The 12459-nt window shown below is 52.4% G+C and overlaps 2 protein-coding genes across 2 annotated transcripts; one reads left to right on the top strand and one right to left on the bottom strand.

Annotated features, from left to right (window-relative positions):
• Positions 1-2828: 2828 nt before the first annotated feature.
• Positions 2829-8926, top strand: PPIB (peptidylprolyl isomerase B). Its single transcript, XM_037502677.2, has 5 exons — positions 2829-3038; positions 3720-3833; positions 4698-4791; positions 7887-8071; positions 8585-8926. The coding sequence occupies exons 1-5, from the start codon at positions 2904-2906 to the stop codon at positions 8705-8707; spliced, it is 651 nt and encodes a 216-aa protein (XP_037358574.1). The 5' UTR covers positions 2829-2903; the 3' UTR covers positions 8708-8926.
• SNX22 (sorting nexin 22) lies at positions 7317-12158 on the bottom strand. The gene is made up of 6 exons (XM_037502678.2): positions 12084-12158; positions 11686-11769; positions 11171-11275; positions 10561-10655; positions 9946-10013; positions 7317-9522 (listed from the first exon to the last, which is right to left on the bottom strand). The coding sequence occupies exons 1-6, from the start codon at positions 12156-12158 to the stop codon at positions 9401-9403; spliced, it is 549 nt and encodes a 182-aa protein (XP_037358575.1). The 3' UTR covers positions 7317-9400.
• Positions 12159-12459: the final 301 nt, after the last annotated feature.

Raw genomic sequence — 12459 nt, 5'->3', positions numbered from 1 at the left:
CCGGGGAGGCCCAACTAGGACTAAATTTTAATTTAAGGCTCCAGTGAATGAAAATAACACCTGATCCTTTAGCATTCTGACTTAGTCCTTTGAGTTGAACATTGCTGTCTCCTATGGGTCACTTTAAAATAATTATTCCTGTCAGAATTTGGACATTCATCATTTACGTATTAGTTAGGTGGTAAAACATTAGGAAGACAGCATCTGCTTTATGGAGCAGCTTTGGAATAGTAGCACTATACTTCTGGACTAGTCAATACCTGTACAGACTGATGCTATAACAGGGTGTGCAATGTAAAACCATAGTATATGGCCACAAAAGAACTACCAATCTGGGTATCATTGGATGTTTTAGATTTTTCTGTTACTACTGAACTACATAGTCCTCAATGTTGTCAGCAGGGTCTCAGAAATTGAAATTGAAGCAAAGTAACAACCAATTTTACCAGTAGGCTAATTGGTGAAATGAGTTAAGTTTGCACAGCATTATTTGTGGTCACAAAAACATCACCAAACTTCTAAATAAAGGCCCAAATCACTTCCAGTATTAAACAATCATTTGTACTTGTTCATTCACTAATTTCCCAACCTACATATTCCTGTTCAAGGTGGTGGGTGTCTGGAGCCCACTCTGGCAGGTACAAGGTGGGAACTGACCCTGGACAGGGTGCCCTTCCATCACAGGGCACATTCATTCACACTCACTCGGACTGGGACAGTGGGGACCCACCCGTGAATCTAACCTGCACATCTTTGGGGTGTAAGAAGAAATTTGAGTTTCAGAGAAAATTCAGAGCGACATGACAAGAATGCGCAAACCACACTGACATTGGCTGGGAATTCACTTTTTCTCATGAATGTTATAACAATAATATGAGCAAAAAGACATTATCGGAGGACTTGCATTACTTAATGATTTGTTTTTTCACAAAAGAAGCAGAAAACACATTTAAGATCATCATGAGGAAAATCTCACATTCAGAACATTTTATCCATCAAGCTTATTTTTTTCTCTCAATAGTGGATAGGTAGGGGAAAGGCTACTTTCATGCCATTTTTAGCACTCACTCGTGGAGGTCGGCACACATTTTTCTCTCACTGGATAGCAAGATGAGACCAGAGAGTGGAAAAAGCGTTGACCAAAAAAAACAAAACAAAACAAAAACATAAACAAAAAAAAAAAAGGGAGGCAGTTGTGGGCAGGGTTGTTTAGAAGATGATCTTTGTTAGTGTGACAGTTTTACCTGACTGAGGTGGTCTGGACCAAGGTGTGAGGATTACAAATAGTAAATATGATTTGTATTAATAAGAGAATTGTCTGTGGAAGCTCTTCAGCCTCCCTCGGTGACCTCAGTGTAAGTTGATGCCAGTGGCTATGCATAAGCTCACACTCAGGTCAGCATCTCATATAGAGACCAGAGTGCAGAGTTCATGCAAACAGTAACATGCCTACTTAGAATCTTGCTGTGCAGACCAGGAATTTTTATAACATCAATCTTTGAAAATCAGTTCTCTCTAGAACATTTAATAACAGCATAGATCCAAGTTCTAGAAAAGAGATGTGAGTGTGTAACTTTTATTTTTCTGGGTAAGACTCCCGCTATTGAAATATATATTGTAGACTGGAATACCACCAAGTGTGGGCGTGAAGATCTGAAATAACACTTGGGGATATCAGATGACTGACTCCACATTTCTGAGGGTTTCTAAGAAAGGGATACTCAGTCTCAGTCATTTGCTTGTATTTCCCACCTCAGTGCTAATGTGAAGATACACAACCAATATTCATGGAGCATTGAGCCCCACAGTGGGGTTGGGGGAGCTGTATACAAAATGAGTGCAATACAGTCCCTTGGAGACACACACACACACACACACACACACACACACACACACTGTAGTTACTTGGGGAAGTAGGTAATAAAGTATGTTAAGAATCAGAGGATACAATATACACTGACTCATACTGTAAGATCATACAAAGGAGTGAAAACTGGGTAATAAAATGACTGGGACTGGGCCTCCCCGGTGGCGCAGCGCGTTGAGAGCAGCGCTGTGAAGCTGTCTGCAGCCTTTGCAGCGCGGGTTCAATCCCTGGCTGGCCAGGGAGATAACCCACAAGGCCCGGCAGACCTCTCCTGTCTCATCTGCTGCTCCCCTCAGTGTATTTCAGTAGATCTGCCTGTTTTGCTCCCCACTCTGTCTCTGGTGAATCCTCTCATTCCCCACACCTCTGGCCTACACCGCAGTTCCTGCATGCATAAATAAATAAATCTTTTTTAAAAAGAAAAAAGTTTTTGAAGCAAGTTTTACAAGACTCATAAAAAAGCTGTATAAGGGTAACTATGAATACCCTGAGTTTTTGTAAGCTGCCACACTTAAACCCAATCTGGTAGCGACTAATGCTTGACTAGCCCAATACAGACGACGACAAATGTCCTTTGCCCCTATCGAGGGAGTTTCTAACTAAGTACCTACCTACCAAGACCCGCCAGACTTCCACTCGGGAACAGGGAAAGTGGAGCCCGGCCCAGCCGCGGTGCATGCTGGGGCTTGTAGTCTCCTCGGGAACCCAATCTCCGTGCTCTTTGAGGAGGCACCACCTTCCGCCGTCCCAGTGGGCGTGGCAAACTGGGGAGCCAATGAGGCCGCACTAACGTGGCAGCCACCCACGAGTCCGCGTCTCCGCCCGCCCGCCGGCCAGCCGGGCTCCGCCCCCCGGCGGCATCTACCACCCGACGCCGATCTAGAGGGGGGAAATGGGCCTCGCGTGCCACGAGGACGTGGGAAGAAGCCCCGGTCTCCCCTCCACGGCTGCTCTCAGTCGGCGCCGCTGTCCACGCCGCCGCGTCCCCACCCTCTTCCGGCTCTCGGCTTCCGGGCCGCTTTCCCTTCTGCCGTGGATGCTGCGCCTGTCGGAGAGGAACATGAAGGTGCTTTTCGTCGCCGCCGTCATCGTGGGCTCTGTCTTCTTCCTGTTGTTGCCAGGCCCCTCTGCGGCTGATGAGAAGAAGAAGGGCCCCAAAGTCACCGTCAAGGTCCGGCCGCCCCACCCCTCTCCCACTTGCCTGGCGAGGCCGGCCCTCCGGCGCCCCTGGGTGCTCGTGTTCCAGGCATTTAGGCTTCAAGAGCTCGGATCTGGGCGTCCTTGTCTTTGGCTCAGCCCCTCCCGAGGCTCCTAGCCGGGACCTCGGGGATGGCCGCCCCCATTCCGAGAACGACCCGAATCCTCCCCTGACTTCACAGCCCCTGTCTTGGGGGTCCAGCTGGGACCGGCACTGTCAGTTTCTGCAGCCTTTTTGCAAATGAACCGCTGTGCTGGGGAAAGGGCGAAAGATCAAGTCTACTTGCCAAATTTTAGGCACTTGCAGTTGCAAAGCACAGCAGTTAGTTTTAAATGTGCATGGTGAGGTTAGGCTCTCCTCCTTAATTTTTTTTTTTTTTGATCTTCATTTCTAGACTCTGGACCCGTTATTTAGAGCAAAAATTGCTATCCTGTAGTCCAAGGAGAGCGTAAACAAACACTTTCCAGGAAAAGGGTCTGGAACTTTAGATTCTCGTAGGGTTTTTTGTCACCCTCTTCAGAACCACTGCTCGAAAAATAGGGCTATTTTCTCTCCTAACCTTAGGATAGCTTTTTGGGCCCGACCCTTCTCTAGCAACACCACCACCCTTCCCACCCCCAAAGATGCTAAGTGTGAAATGATCTTTTTCCTCAGGTGTACTTTGACCTGCGCATCGGAGATGAAGATATAGGCCGGGTGGTCATCGGTCTCTTTGGAAAGACTGTTCCAAAAACAGTAGATAATTTTGTGGCCTTAGCTACAGGAGAGGTAAGTGGCCAAAGCAGAGTAGTCAACTCAGAAAGCAAAATGGTGAGCAGAGTTGGCTCATCCAGAGCTATCGCTGAGGACCAACTGCTGTCCTATGACACTGGGAATTCAAAATTAACGTAGAGATATTGTGCATTTTTAAGAAAATTTTTCATCTTTAAGACCTCGCAGCGACCAAAGAGAACATATCTGTGGAAACTAGTTTGTGCTCCTTGAAGCAGAGTTTATTCTTTTTTTTCTTCAAAGATTTAGGGTGTAGGCCAGAGGTGTCGGGGTGGGGGGCAGTGAGAGGATTCACCAGAGACAGAACAGGGAACAGAACAGGCGGATTGACTGAAACACACTACTGAGGGGAGCAGTGGGTAAGACAGAGGTCTGCTATGCTATGTGGGTCAGCTCCCTGGCTGGGGATTAAACTCATGCTGCAGTGGCTGGCGATAGCTTGAGACTTTAACTAACCCCTGCGCCACCAGGGGAGGCCAGGGTTTATTCTTAAGAGTCAGGTACTGAGAGCTTCCAGGTGCCCCATTTAAGAAAGTTGGTGTTCCATCTTCCCATTGAGTCATTGTGTGACCCTTTTTGGGGGATTGGGGGCATTTTTCTTGCATCTGTTCTTATAAATAAAAAATAAGGGAGATGCATAAAGGCAGAGAATGTGGAGTCTCAGCCTTTCCTGGATCTGTGTGATCCATGCCTGGCCTTTTCATAGCTGCTCACTCCATAGTAGCATACTGAATAATGACTGTGGCTGGCAGCGTTGTCTCTTGTGTGAGCAGTTTCTGTGAATGGGGTTCCTGCAGGGATTATTACTTGTCCATATGCTACCCCATGACACTTCCCCACCTTCTCATCCTTATTTTCTAGAAAGGATTTGGCTACAAAGACAGCAAATTCCATCGTGTGATCAAGGACTTCATGATCCAGGGTGGAGACTTCACCAGAGGAGATGGCACTGGAGGTAACCTCAGGTCCTCCGGGTAGAGGGTTCTGTCAGGGAGGGCTGGACTGTGCTGGTTAAACAAGGCCTCTTTCCCAGCAGCAGGCCTGTCACCAACATTGAGACCAACTACACCTTTCTTTGTACAGGGGACACAGGCTAAAGGAGAGGGAATAATTTGTGGGGGCAGGGGGCATAAGAGGATCTTGTCTAGCTGGACCTGCTGGTCCAGGTCTACAGCATTAGTGACTTCTCTCTACTCCTCCTGGGGATAGCAGACTGAAACCTGTGGGTAGCTTAGCAACATCTGGGTGGGCCACCTTCAAAGGGAGGGTGGGAGAAGTTGGTCCTCAGCAGTCTCCCACCATAGCCTCGGTAACAGCTAAGTCTTACCTCTGTTTCACTTGTACACATAGGACAGACAGACACACCCTGGACTCACCACAGTTCACCTCACAGTCAGGTGTGCAGCTTGCTGCCTCTTAGACAATGGCTGCAGCTCACCTAGCAATGAATATTCATTGGGCCAGGCTCTGGTGGTTGTTGAGGACACACAATAATTCCTTCACACTTCATTTTTTTTTTTTTAACTTTTTTTTTTTTTTACTTTTTTTTTTTAAGATTTATTTATTTATGCATACAATTGCTGGGGTACAGGCCAGAGGTGCAGGGGGTGAGAAGATACCAGAGACAGAGTGAGGAGCAGAACAGGCAGATCGACTGAAGTACACTGCTGAGGGGAGCAGCGGGCAAGTCAGGAGAGGTCTGCTGCACCATGTGGGTTGCTCCCTGGCCAGCCAGGGATCGAGCTCGTGCTGCAGAGGCTGTGGATTGCTTCATGGTTCGGTGCTTAACCCCTTGTGCCACCAGGGAGGCCCTCCTTCACACTTCTAAAACCTGAAAACTCACAAATGGGCCCCAAAACAGCTTTCAGGATTTAGGCTCAAGTGTATCATCTAGGTGGAAAGAACTGAGAGAAAATACTGAAAGCCACATGACATCACTAGAATTAAGAACTAAATAGCAGCAGCAGTGAAGCGAAACAGACAAATCACTGTATTCATGAGTCATGTTGGGTGGGATCCAGTGACTGCCACCTTTTCACTTCATTGACCTCGGGTGAGTCCTCTGGGCTTCGGTTTCCTCCCTGTGAAGTGGGTAAGAATTATGTGTGCTGTGCGGGCTAGGGGAGATCTTGAGTGTGAGGTGCTGGCACATGGTCAGTGCTCAGGGACTGTCAGCTGTGAACCTTGTGAATAGGGGGAGGGATCAAGATGGGTCCTGGCTGGGGAGGATGTGAATGGGGAATGAATAGGGTTAAGGTGTGAGCCCCGCTTTGGTCTTGGCCAAAGGTGGAGTCTGGGGAATGGACGCAGAGCACACATCAGGAGCCCAGAGTGGCAGCCCGCTTCCTCCAGGCAGTGAGGATCCAGCACAGACCTGAGAGAGGGTGACCTCTGGTTGCATGAGAGAAAATGAGAGCATGAGAGAAAATACTGTAGAGATAGGAGCAAGCAGATGCTGGGGGGATTAGTGTGGCTCTCCCTCAGGAGCACCATGCGAACCCCGGGAAAGGATGGCCTAGGGGGTAAACAGATTCGAGAGGCAGACCACTTTGGTTTGAATCCCAGCTCTGCACTTCCCAGCTGGGGTACTTTAACTTTTCTGTGCCTCAGTTTCTTCACCTTTGAAATAGGGTGGTTTTCCTGTGTGTAAAAATGCTTGTCACGTTTGTCTGGCTTGTGCTGTTAGCACCGTCAGTGTGAGCTATCACTGCAGTGGTTCAAAAATGGCATGTGCAGGAATGGTAAGAAAGAGGAGTGGGGGATGGGGGTGGGGACACGGACAGTGCAGAGGAAAATGTCAAAAGAATTAGCTGAAGCTTAGAGAAAAAGGTGATGTTGAGTTTCAAGTGAAGACCTGTCCATTTAAATTTGGAACTCCTTGCGATTTTTGGGAAATGGTTGGAGTGAAGGACATAGATTTCAGGGTTTTCTGGATAGCCACGATAATTAATATCATGCAGTTGGTTGAGAGTTACAAAGGGGATTCTCAAAAATAGAGGCTTCTAGATAGCAGGAGCCATTGCCTGCTGGTGGTCTAGTTTTCCTTCCAGGTGGGAGTGAAAGGGGGAGCACAGGCCAAGACAGCCCCACCCGCCAGAGTCTAGTAGTTCTTAGTCTTCAGTCTTTCCATTTACCACACAATCAAAAATACCTCTCTGATTCACATCAGTCCAGGATAATTTCCTAAACTGCCTTTATTCCCTGGAAGCCCAGGATGAAAATAAGTGTACTGAGGAGGAAAAGAGTTTCATATGCAGATAAGTTTGAAAAGTGATGGATAGAACAAAATGAAAATGACTTGCATCTGGGTCTCTTGGGCCTTTAGGTCACCGCTGGCACGTTGCACCTCTCCTGGAGGTTGCAGGAGAGAGGGGTGGGGTATTCCTCCTGGAACCAGCTTTGGGAACTGGTTAGGATGTCTGGTTTCTTTTGTCATATGGCCCGACCCCAGACCCCGCACAGACAGACACGGTACACATTTATAGTCACCTTTTATTTTCTGTTCATTCACTGATAAGGGGCTCTTGACTTTCTGGAACCTCTGTGAAGCCCCTCAGCCCCTTTTCTGCCTTTCCCTGCACTCTCCCACTCATCTCCCTGCTTTCTAGCTTCTCAGTGTCTTGTGGTCCTTGGAAGAAAAGATGTTCAACCACAGCAGCCCTCCTTTTCTGGAGCATTCTTATCCCCACCCCACACCTGCATCCTGCCCAGCACCTCTCTCCACCGAAATGTCTCCTTGACAGGCCTCTCAGACCCTAACAAGGGCACCATATGTTAAATGTGCTTTATTTAAAAGCCATAACACTATATTCTCAAAGTAACCTATCACATGAGTCGCTCACTAAATTATCCCGGACTTGTACCCACTGGGTCTGTCAGCATGGTTTGGCTCCAGAATCAGAGGATGGAAGAAGACAGCTTTTATGTCCTGGTAATCCACTTGAGCCTGGCCTGTCACAGAAAACAGGTTGAGGCTCTGGAATCCTTACCCCAAAGATCTGTTTGCTTTGAGTTGACCCAGCTCCCTCAACCTGTTGTCTCTCTTCCCAGGTAAGAGCATCTACGGTGAACGCTTCCCCGATGAGAACTTCAAGCTGAAACACTACGGGCCCGGCTGGGTGAGCATGGCCAATGCAGGCAAAGACACTAATGGCTCCCAGTTCTTTATCACAACAGTCAAGACCGCATGGCTCGATGGCAAACACGTTGTGTTCGGCAAAGTTCTAGAGGGCATGGTGAGTTCGGGAGACGAAGGCTACACCTGGCGACTCTCACCAGGGACTTGGCGCAGATACGGGGCAGGGGTTCCACCTATAGGTCATCACTTTCCCAAAAGAAAACCCGCAGATTCAGACCAGTGTTTGTGGCTTTAAACCTGGAGGAGGCCAAAACAAACAGCCTGCTTCTCTAGACCTGCCAAGTTCTAAATGCTTCCAGGAGACAAGCAGAGGCTGCACAGCTGCGGGTGTCCCTTCTGGTCACCCCCAACCCCATGCATCCCCCCACTCTCCAGCCACCCTCTCCCTCTTCCCCATTTTTGGCCCATCCTGGCTTGTACTTCTGAGGAGCAGAACTGCTGGCAGCCTCTAGTCAAAGCTGGGTTCTCCCTGTCCTGGGCTGACACCTGGCTTTGGATCCAGTAGAATCTTGGTGCCTTGGGTTTGTTTCGTCACTTGGGGGTATTGGCTCTCCCAGCTATACACTGGGGCCTGGCCCCTCACCCTCCTGCTTCTGCTTTTCCATCCCAGGAGGTAGTGCGGAAGGTGGAAGGCACTAAGACAGATGGTCGGGACAAGCCACTGAAGGATGTGACAATCGCAGACTGTGGCAAGATAGAAGTGGAGAAGCCCTTCGCCATCGCCAAGGAGTAGAGCCCCAGGGACTGCTTCCTTTTGAGCGACTGTCCTTGCGGCCCTGTTGCCCTTCTGGGAGCGATGACAGCCCGCCACAGGGCTCCGTGCTGCCTGGGCCCGAGTGCTGGCATCTGATGGAGTGGACCCCTCCCCTCACATTCCATGGACCACCGGCCCAGTTTTGTAACAAACTCCTACCAGTGCTGCCCAATAAAAAATAAAAGGTAGGGTTTTTTTAACCCGTGTGGGGGCTGGGTTCTTGGGGCTACAGCGCCTTTCCCAATTCTGTGTCCCAGCATATCTGGGACTCCAGTGGCCATGGGGGCCTACCCCTCCTTGGCCTCCAGCCTGAACCCTGGCCTCAGATGCTACACACAAAGGATCAAACAGGAGCTTTAGCTCCTTCTAAGTTTTACCTGTTACTGTGCCTCAGCCTTTATTTGCTCCTGCCCCCTTTCTCCTGGTTATGAAATACATTCACAGCCTGTCTAATTTGATGTCTCCTTTTACTCCTTATTCTCTGCTGTCCCTGCCCTGAGTGCAGGTCAGCCAACCCCAACACCTGCCCCTGCCTACTGGGTGCACCTGAGTTTGTACCTTGGGTGGGTAAATCTTGGGCCAAAGGGAACCAGGGCCATGTCCCTTACATTGGGCTCACAGGAATGAGGCATGTGACTGCTCTGGCAGGTGGCCCAAAGACCTTTGGGCTGGTCAAGGCATTGGTGGCAAAGCAGCAGCGTGACAGGGAGCCTCTTGCTGGACTTGAGCTGGACAGGTGCTAAAGCTGTAGAGGCCCTGTAGCACGCCGTTTACCACCATGTTGGGCAGAAGCTCTGTGGGATGGAAGGAAAAGAGAAGGGGTAGTGGGCCACAGGAGATGGGCCTGGCCTCTGACCTGCAGCTCTTTGAGGACCCATAGATAGGTTCAGCCCCCTTGGGACCAGGAGCCCCTGCCAAGGCAGCAGGTAACAACTGACCACCCCAAGTGAAGCCTTGGCATTCCTGGTTCACACTCTGTTCACATCTGCTTGGCAAAGCCAGGCTGCTGAGGAGTGGAGAGCAGGCTTATTTCACTACGTCTGTTCTCTAGGGGAAAACTCAAAGCAGGTTCTGGGGTGAGTAGCACAGGGGCAGCAGGGTGTGTGTGGCATGAGGGAAACAGGAGGTGCTGCCTGGGAGCTAAGAAGTGTTAAGTCTCCCCTCTCCTCACCTCCTGCGCCCTAAATAAGGATTCTAGGTCAGAGGAACTCTCTCACCTTGGGAGGGGGTGCAAATGTAGGGATCCATGCAGAAACTGATGACAGGCCTGTGTTGCAGGTGTGAGCTAGAAGGAAAAAGGGGATTGAACTTTAGAAGACAGGGCAGGGATCAAGATCACCACAGACCCAAAGAGGAGAGTGGGAAGTGGGCTGAGAAGCACCAACAGGAAAACCTGGGCCACAGGGACAGGCCAGAGGCTGCAGGCCTGGCACCTGGTATGTGGCCACCAGGGGGCAGCAGGAGCTGGGTGCTGGCTGAGCATTGACTTGCCTGCTGTGGCTAGGTAGGAACTCCCCCAGGGAGCTGAAAAGAAGAGAGCCGCTGTGAGTGCCTGGGGAGGCTGGGGGAACAGAGAGTGAGGAAGGGGTGGAGACAAAGAGGCCCAGAATTTCACCTCCCAGGAGACCATTGATTCTATTTCTAACAAGCTCAGTTCCGGAGGCAGCTGGGGTAACCGCGCTCTCCAGAAAACAGCCCCTCACCCAGGTCAAGAAAACTGACAAAGGAGATTATGTCTCAAAGAGTCAGGTTAGGGTCTGGCAGAGGTGAGACCCTGTCCTCCCCAACACCAGCCCCTCTTGTGCCAAGTCACGGTCCCTGGGGGTGCTCACCCCCAGCTGCTGGCCTTGGGGTCTGTGGGGAAGTGGCGAAGACTCAAGAATTCCAGCAGCTCCTTGGGCACATCTTGGTTCATGTGTAGGACACCCTGGAAAGGAAGACAGGAAACCTGTGTTCAGACCTAGCTATGGCGATACACATCACACAGTGCAAAGTGAAAATGTGGGGCCCTTCCAAAACGACTAAGAACTGCACAACAGCAAAAGCAGAGCATTAAAGCAAGGTGGGGGCACTTCTGAACACTGCCCTGGGTGACTAAGTGGGTGGAACCCCCAAGAAGCCAGCCAGGCCTGCAATCAGCCTCACTGTGGGGGGATGGGGGCAAGGGTCCTCACCCTACATCTCCATGAGGCGGCAGCACAGGATCTCACGCTGGAGGGGGAGAAAACTAGCTTTAATTGAACAGGGAACACCTGCCTTCTGGTTCCCTCATTCCATCCTACAATCCAGAGAGGGATGTTTGGACCCATCCCTCTGCAGAAAATTGGTGCCTGGGTGGGAAATAACATGCTCAAAATGTAGGTCCCTCCCAGGTTCCCGTAACTCTCTGGGTCACACCTCTAGGTCAACAGTTTGGGGGCCACCCAGCTGACCCATGCTCACCTGGATATAAGCCTCCAAGCCCTGCCTCCTCTGTTCCAATCCTCTGGTCCTCCAGTTGGGCAGGCGTTTCGATGGGAAGTCGGGCACTTTGTACAGTTTCTTGATCTGCCAGCAGGTTACCGCGGTGCCATCACAGCATAGCAACTGGGCCCCAAAGCTCACTTCATCCTAACCAAGCGCTCTCCCCAATTCCACCCAGTCTCTTCCCCCGCCCCACCCCACCCCAAGGTTCTGCTCTGGGAAGCCTGGGATGATGGATGGTTAGGACAGGAGCCAGAGAGGTCCCAACACCCCCAGTCGCCTGAGCGTGGACCCGTCACTCTGGCACATGGATAATGGGGCTAGGACTTGCGCCCTCCCCGCAGGGCGCCCGGGGGTCCGTTCCCAGGACCAGAGCCCCCCAGGGACTGGGGTGATGATGGGGATGGCCAGGCTGGGAGCCCAGCTCATCTGCCTGCTTCCCAGAGGCCGGGCAGGAGCCGGGCGGGGTCGCTGGGTGGTCGGCGCCGCCTCACCCGCTTGTGCAGCGCGTGGAACTCGCTGTAGCGCCTCAGCACCGTGTGCCTGCGCCCGCGGCACAGCACCTCCACGCGGAACACCTGCGGGCGCGGGCAGCGGAGCGCGCGCGTGAGGACCTGCCCCGCGACGCACCCCCTCCCGCGCTCGAGGGCACAAAGCGGCCGGGAGCACCGCCGCCCTCCGGGGACCCTCCCGCGCTCCCCACACGCTGGCGCGGCCGGCGGACCCGCCCCTCTGCTCCGCTCTCCGCGCGGGACTAGCGAAGCCCGGCCGCCCGCGCCCCTCGGCCGCCTGTCCCCCCGCAGCCCGGCGCCCCAGCTGGGGCACCCGGTCCCCCTGGGCGCGGGGAAGTCTGGCGGGTCCCCGCGCCGCTCGCAACCCGGGCTCCGCTCACCATGCGGCCTTTCTCTGCGCTCTGCCCGGGCCCCTCGGCCTCGGGCCCCACGGACGGGATGTGAACTTCCAGCATCCGCATCCAGCGCTCGCCCCTCCGCGGGTCGCTGCTCCGCGGACTCAGCCGCGAGACCCCCGCGGCCCCGGCCCCGCCCCTCGGCCCCGCCCCCGACCCGCCGGCCCCGCCCCCGGGCGTTCCCGGCCCCGCCCCCGGGCGTTCCCGGCCCCGCGGGGCCTGGCGGGGTGCGATGAGGCTGCCGGGGTGGCCGGAGCCGGGCGCCGCCCCAGAGCCTCGGGAGGCCGCCGCGGGTGTGGGGCCCTAAGCCGGAGACGCACCCGTCTGTCCCATATTTACTGAGCACCCACTTAGGCCGGGA

Source organism: Talpa occidentalis, unplaced genomic scaffold (genome assembly GCF_014898055.3).
Source record: "Talpa occidentalis isolate TD23 unplaced genomic scaffold, MPIMG_talOcc4v2.1 talOcc4.11, whole genome shotgun sequence".
Classification (NCBI taxonomy): Eukaryota; Metazoa; Chordata; class Mammalia; order Eulipotyphla; family Talpidae; genus Talpa; species Talpa occidentalis.
This window is presented reverse-complemented; position numbering and strand designations above follow the sequence as displayed.